At 31.3% G+C, this 8,056-nt stretch overlaps 1 protein-coding gene across 4 annotated transcripts in view; it reads left to right on the top strand.

Moving 5' to 3' along the window:
• Frmd5 (FERM domain containing) overlaps positions 1-8,056 on the top strand; it is a 58,729-nt gene that overhangs the window by 28,904 nt on the left and 21,769 nt on the right. For 3 of the 4 annotated variants that reach the window (XM_070118442.1, XM_070118443.1, XM_027380112.2), the window contains exons 7-9: positions 835-849; positions 1,843-1,931; positions 7,105-7,322. In XM_070118442.1, coding sequence (XP_069974543.1) covers positions 835-849; positions 1,843-1,931; positions 7,105-7,322 — 322 coding nt within the window. The remainder of the gene's footprint in view (positions 1-834; positions 850-1,842; positions 1,932-7,104; positions 7,323-8,056) is intronic. The other variant, XM_070118441.1, reaches the window with a different exon arrangement.

Genomic DNA, 8,056 nt, shown 5'->3' with positions numbered 1-8,056 from the left:
TCATAGTAAGGACAATTCATTCAAAAATATCAAGTATTCTTTTTTCTTTTCATTCTTTTCTTGCATTGTAGCAAATAATTGTGCAATGTCATCAGAAGAAATAAAGTGTTCATATATCATTACAAAATATCACATTTTTGATTGAGTTTTTTTTTTTATGTAATCTGATATACTTTTCTTTTATGTTTATAGGATATACATGTGAATGTCTGAGGTGGATGTGTGTCACATGATGTCCAGTGCAAATTTCTGTAAACTTAGCAGATACAGGCATGAAACTCCCACCTGTGTATTATTTTCAATGTGAATTTTCCATAGTGCTTGTCATTTGAAATTTAATTTGCTTAATGTATAGCTGTATGGGACTCAAGGAGTAGATATAGATGCTTTCTGTGTGTGTGTGTGTTTATATACACACTCACACATGTTTTTATAAGATTTTTTAATTTATTTTCTTAGGTATGAAAAGTAATTTTTTCAGTCCTCCTAGGTAAAGGTGTGTCTGCACTGCTAATACTTGTTTATATGCTTGCAGTCTTTTCAGATTTTGAAAATTTTGAATAAAGAGATATGTCAAATAATTTAATCTCTGTGGTATTAGTGGGCTTGTATATGTATGTCAACTTTTGATGATGTTTTTATAGCAATTTTTGTGTAACAGATAGCAAAAGCATAATATATATCCATTATTGAACTGTATCTATCTTTTTCTTTTTTTCTTATATAGGGTGGCCAAGTATTTTGAAGTCTTTTTTTATTTTTTGATGAATACTTTAGACTTAGTATTCTCACTTTTTACTCAAGAATCATCATGCTTTGCATGCTGTTCCTTAGGATGCTAGAACAAAGGTGAGTTGATGGACCCCATCTGTCTGTCATTTTGACAGAGTGCATGATGTTGCTTTGGGGTTTGAACAGTTTTTTCTCCCTTCTGTATGGGTAAGACAGTCATGTCACTTTTAATAGATTTGAGGACTTTCCTCCCTTCTCATATAGTTTACTGTTGGATTTGATTCTGTGTGCAGGGGTCTACAGATATTGCCTCCCAGTTATATCACAACATATGAAGACCATCAATATATATGATCACCTTACCAGCATCATCTCAAAGAGGATGATACTGATCTTTAATCTCTAATGGCAAGTGATTTGATATATGTAAGATATCTTTGTCATGATGTATGTCTAATCTACCAATTATTGTGTTCAACTACTTTTGTACACCTGTGAGGTGAGTTGAAGAGACACCTGTTCTCAGAATTGATTCTGATTATGGATTATATGACCTTGTCGTGGATTTCTGTTCTTTCTTCTTGCTTTTGTAAAATGTTGTTGATTTTGATATGACAATTTCTCTTTTCCTTTGTCATTTTTCAATCTTCAATTTTTTTATGCTCATATTGTTTGCTGTTTGTCTGTGTTTGGCATTTATGATATCAGAACTAACTTGTTTGTGTGTGTATGTTTTTATCTAACAAAGCATTATCTTGTAAACTATAAGTCTGAAAGCTCACACAGTGACTTTACCTCAGCAAAGCATAATGCACAGGGAAGTATTTTAGAAGTAACATTTCTTTCATAGTGTAATATTAAATGTGAACTTTTTCTTTATGTATATTTTTACCGTAAAAGTGTAAGAGGAGATGTTGCATTCATTGTAATACAAATGTGTTCAGATTTATACTAGGAAGCATACTCCTCTCTCTCTCTCTTCTTTTTTCACTTCTTTCTGTCATTTTTTTCTGTTTTTTGATGTTGACTTTTATAATTTTCTATTTTTACCCAATTTTCTTTCTCTGTCTTTAATGTGTTTAGCAAACTCATAATGCGGTACATTTACAGAAGAAGCACACCGTAGGCTTCAAATGTCCAACAGCATCTGCCTGTAGACACCTTTGGAGATGTGCGGTGGAGCAGAGGCTATTTTACACGTATGTTGTCATACCCCATTTTTAAAGCTTAATTGCCTTGTATTTTTGTTTTTGTTTTTATTCCATTTTTTTCTACATCTTTGATCCTAGTGATCAGTTTTTGAACCTTTCACCTTTCAGTTGCTTGCTGGCAGAGGAGGAAAAGGCTCATCATTAATCAGTCACATTGGTGGATACCAGGAGTCTTTTGTTGTCATTTTATTATACACAGAAAGTTGCTTCAGTAATACAGTATTGGCTTCATTAAGAGCAGGTTGAATTTAAGCAGTGACAAAGGACTCTGAACATAGCATCAATCAATTTCCTTCATCTCCTTGTCTTTGTATTCTTCTTATTCTCTTTTTATCAGTATCCCATCACTTTAGTGTGATTTGTTACATATTTGGTTTTATATTCCTCTTTATATATATATATATATATATATATATATATATATATATATATATATATATATATATATATATATATATATATATATATGTATATGTATATGTATATGTATATGTATATGTATATGTATATGTACATGCATATGCATATGCATATGCATATGCATATGTATATATATATATATATATATATATATATATATATATATATATATATATATATATATATATATATATATATATATACGTATATGTGTATATATGTGTATATATATGTATATATATAAATGTATATATATATATAAATGTATATATATATGTATATATATATGTATATATATATATATATATATATATATATATATATATATATATATATATATATATATATATATATATATATATATATATATATATATATATATATATATATATATATATATATATATATATATATATATATATATATATATATATATATATATATATATATATATATACACATTTATATATGTATATCATCATATGTGTGTATGTGTGAATGTTTACATATTTTGCCAGAGGTCAGTTAAATGAAGTGATTCTTTTCCATCTTCTGTAAGAACACCCTTTCTCTGTTTTTCATTTTGACAGACTATAAAATATTATGATAGTGAGAAAAAATTCTTATCATGAACATGCTTTGCCATTGTTTTTGCTAGATATAGAAACTTTAAGCACAAACAATGTGTTTGTAACCCTCACGGTAGTGTTATGTACCACACCATATAGTAAATTCATATTCATAATTTAATGATTTTGGCTAGCACAATAGCTACTCATGCTAAGAGTTGACAGGCTTTTAAAATTTATTCATTCGCCATCAGAAAGCACCACCATCATCTGTGATATCATTTGATTTATTTTTCATTTTTGATGGTTTATATGATTTATATAATTTTGGTAGTTTTGAAATGAAGCATGTATTAGATTTAGGTGCTTAGTTAGTAAGATGTTGTGATTTTACATGGTTTCCCTGTTAAGATAGATCATAAAATGTATATATTTGCTATTTTTTTTAACGGCAATATATTTTCTTACTCTTGAATTTTGTAATTTTGGATGACTTTACATCATATTATGGGGAATTAAGTGATTTTTTTTCAAATCTTTTTAGCAATACTTTTTATAATAATTTGTAAAGCACCTTGAATGGTCATCATAAACTAGGCATCTCAATTGAACTGTGATTCTCTATAATCCTAAAGTCCTATTTGCCTTGATCATAGCTTTGTCATGTCCTTTGTGGTCAGTCCTACTAGCCACTGTCATGCATAGCATGTCAAAAACTGGTTTATTTTTTCATACATCTTTTTCATGATCAATTAGATTATGTAGTGTCGACTAACATATCTGGTACTTTTTGGAAAGTCCCCTCCAGCCACACCCGAGATATCATCATCCCCATACCCCTGCTCCCCATTTAGGCCATCCTCACTCTGAGCTAGTCATACACTCATGTTCCTTTCTTTTATGAATGGAATGAAGTGAGTGTAAAATAGTAATTCTGGTGCTGTATAGTATATTTCATCTAGACAAACATTTCCATCTTTTCCCCTCCTACACTCCCCCTTCACACAATATACCTCCTAGGATATCATCATCTTCTAACTATTTATACATTTATATATACATCATAATACATATTTTACTGTTTTGTGAGAAAAATATGTTCTGGTTGTTTTACAAACATCACATGATTATGGTTATTAAGCCTGAATTTCACTCAAATGAGAGGCAATGGCAGTAACTTTGTCCTTTGTTGATATTCTATGCATTTAACATATGACAATTGAGTTCACATTTTTGAGATTTAGAATCAAGTTCTTGAAATGACAGAAACCCAAATTTGCCACACTGAAACTTGAAAAGTCAAGTTGATCTTATGGCTAGGGATCAAACAGGCTAGAGGATATGTGGTTCTTAGGGATGAAGTGCACTAGTTCCATTGATTTATAATAGTTGATATTATAGATACATAATCATTCACTAAAGAATTATTCTTGAATTTCCTATGATGTGACATATAGAAATTGCTTAACCAGGGTAAATTATTTTTCCTAAATATATAAAACTTAACACATTGGACCCAGATGACGTAGCAGTTACGTCATGGAAAACTTGAGCTGAGGGGCGGGTGACGTGAATTGGGCAAATTTCAGTCGGGCAAATCGGTTGCAGCCCTGGTGATGTGATCTTGTCGTCAAGAGCAAAAGCCATGGTGACAGAAAAGACTTGCCACGAGTGCACAAACCTCTTGGAGTGTGGTCTGACTCATTAGGCACTTAGATGGGGACTTTAGCATTATTCCCATCAATAAAATATTTGGAATGTAATGTGTGTAAGCAGTGACTGGAAGAGCACCAGCCCCATTGAAAATCATGAAAAAATCAGATATATGACACACATAACCAAATGTTCCATATTTTTTTTCCTTGCACTGAGATATTTACTACATAGAGAGATGATATGGAGTCTGTGCAAGGAATATAAGCTGTTACCATCTGGGTAAAGGAAATCAAAAGACAAATATGGATATTGGAAAATGGTAATAAAGCTAAAAAAGTTTACAAAAAATAACTTTTCAAAGGGAAGGCACCACTCATGGGTGTTTGTGCGCGCCTGGCCCATGCGCCACATGCCGGGGATGTAATCCATTATGTAATCCATTGCCCAGTTTTTCAGCACCGTGATTTCTGTGACGCAACTGGATCCAAGGGGTTAATTTTTTTTTCAAAGTTGCCATTTGACCAAACCAAACAATGTAGGATGTATCTATTCAGTATTATTACCAAATACACAGAATATTTAAGAAATCCCTGGACATAGCAAGTTCATTTCTGATAACTTTCATGTTCTGTTCAGTTAACATCAAAAGCATGTTGTTAGATGTCCATGAGATGTCAATTCTGCAAATGGGAAGACTTCTTAGAGTCAGATCAGTCAATAGAATTATTCAATGTTGTTGTTTTTATTCTGCAATCTGGACTACCCTTTTTTATGAGAATTCAACAATTTGAAACTATTTTTTAATGTTGATTTCTTAGGTTTCCAATTTCAGGAGTTCCCCTTCTTTTTTCTCTTTACATAATCCAAGGTGAATCCTCCCTCTGAGTATACTTTTTTTCTGAGGCAAAGATGCACTTCATAGGTTGATGATGGTTAATTACAGGTTAGCAATGACTGTTTGAAATATAATGATGTCCTTCAGATATGTTGCAATACCAACTTTCAAATGCATTCTCAACTTGATAGAAAAAAGTTTGAGTTATACTTTTTTTTGCTCCTCTTTTAGACTCAGACCTGAACAGTCAGTCACTTTAGCTCTTTTTGATAAAAGAGGGTCAGAGTATTAATGGGAATGAGCGACTGCATAGTGCATAATGTGTATTTTGATGTAGATCCCTCATCACAGAGTTAGGCCAAGTGAAAAAAAGTTTGATATTTCTGTAACACAGCCAACCAAAATACAAGGAAGTGACCTTAAAATGTTTTGATATGTAAATTCTGAAAAATATGAGAGCTCAATGTGTTTTGATATTGCTAAAGAGAAGTTCTGATAGAAATTAATATTACCAACCCCTGTTCATTCTTGTCATGTTACCTCAACACTTTTTCTCTTTGGTCCCATTCACATATATTCAAACAGTTAAAAAATTATCTGTCAATTTTACTACTTCTGAACAGGATGAAAATTATTCAGAATTCATGCTAAGAGAGAAATAGACTTATATCAGGCGTCTTTGGGAATCAAAGTCATGAAGCAAATATGATACTAAATATTTTCAGTGTTATACTTTCTCCTTTTGGTGGGTCTGTAAGTTATTTCACAAGTTTTCTTTCCTTAAGTTTTAGTTGCACAGTTAAATTCATCAGAACAAAAGTTATTATCAGATCTTTATTAGCGTTAAAAGGAATTCATTCATTTTTATATAATTGTTCAGAGTGCATGCATTATCAAGAAAGATATATTAATCTTATTTCAACATAAATTTGTTAACTATCAGTGCACTGCTATCCTTTTTGATTATCAAACTTCAAATATGATTGCTTCCATTTAGGAAATGGTAGAATTTGTGAAAATTATTACTTTAAGTTTCAACTGTTACATTATATGCCATTAATTGTTCTTCATCATTTCAGTTTTTATTTTATTTTTTATTATTTGTGTATTTTGAGATTGATATTAATCACACTCAAGGGAAATTTTCCAGTTAAAATTACTTGGAGTGTTTCATATATCTGCTTATCAAACACCTCGATTTACTGTAATTTTCTTTTACACATTCTTTGCAGATCACTTTGATTATTTGCTATGAGTTGTTGATATGTATGTATGGTGTATGAATTTAATTGCAAGGTATAAATTGTAATTGTATGAATATAGCATAATCTTTTCTTAAAAGAACGTTATAAAGTAGGATTTTGAAACAAAATCCCAAGAAATTATGTTATTCTGAAATACCAAGTATGGTCTGCAGTGATTGTTCCTATATTTCTGAACTTGTAAATTGAAATATATTTTAGTGTTTCACTTTATCTATGCTGACGTAATGCAATGTTTGTATCTTGTGTTTATGTATAATCATTCTTATTTGGGTACCAGTTCTCTGGGGTTTTTATTATGATCTGTATATCTTAAATTAATCAGCACCCCAAGTGATCAAGCTTCACAAAGAGATGAATGAAAATTGATATATAGTGAAAAATAAATCCCTCACACTTCTATACCTTTCTTCCCATAGGCTTGAAAACTCTAACAAGCAGGGTGTGGTGGTGACTGGAGGGTCATTCTTCTCACGAGGGTCTCGGTTCCGATATGCAGGCCGCTGTGAGAAGGAGGTGGTCGAGGAGAGCTCCACCATCATCCGTGAACCCCCAACAGTGAACAGAATTTCCCTAAGGACTATCGGCAGATCCACGTCCCTACCCACGACACCTGCTGATTCTGATACTTATGATGGTGATGTCAGCACGTGTTTTTTGTGCAGATTCATAGATCTATCAGTCATGAGCAATGCTATTTTCTACTATGTGCAGACAATGGTCTTTAGTATTATTAGCTTGTGATGTGTTGATGTTGTGTTTCTTGTTTTCCTTTTCTTCCATTTTTTTCTATTGCATTATCCTTTCCTCTTTTGTTTTAGTCAATGTGAAAGTATTTCCAAAGTTATTAATCCTTTAATGAATCCAGTGATGACAGTTGTTGGTTCTTATTCATTACAGAGTAATTGACTTTGGAATGCAATAATCATGTGTATTATGTTCTGTTCTCATAAATTGTGACTATCTTTTTCTTTAGGAAGAGAGGAATGAATTAAGCATTCAGGAATCATTATGATAAAAGCTGGCATAGTATGCAATACAGATTTTCACCCATATATTTTAAATCAAGATACAGTACTGTTGCAGTAAAGCTCCTTCTGTCTCTAAACATTAGAACTTATTAACTACCCAACTTGTTTATGAATAAAAATCATTTGTTTGTAATTCTTATTATACAGCTTGATCATATTATGAAAAACTCTTATCTTCTGGAAATTCTCTCTTTTTGAAGTATCAACTGTTTGCAAAACTGCATATGGCAATATTGATAACATAAGAGAGGTTTACATTTCTGTCCTTTAATTAACATTCAGATTATGAATGTATAGAATCTTTGCATGAACATTAACTAGGCAGTTCTTGCAACTTTTG

The sequence above is a fragment of the Penaeus vannamei genome, chromosome 42, assembly GCF_042767895.1.
Source record: "Penaeus vannamei isolate JL-2024 chromosome 42, ASM4276789v1, whole genome shotgun sequence".
In the NCBI taxonomy this organism is placed as follows: Eukaryota; Metazoa; Arthropoda; class Malacostraca; order Decapoda; family Penaeidae; genus Penaeus; species Penaeus vannamei.
Note: the sequence above shows the minus strand (reverse complement) of the source record. Positions and strands in the feature narration are given on the sequence as shown.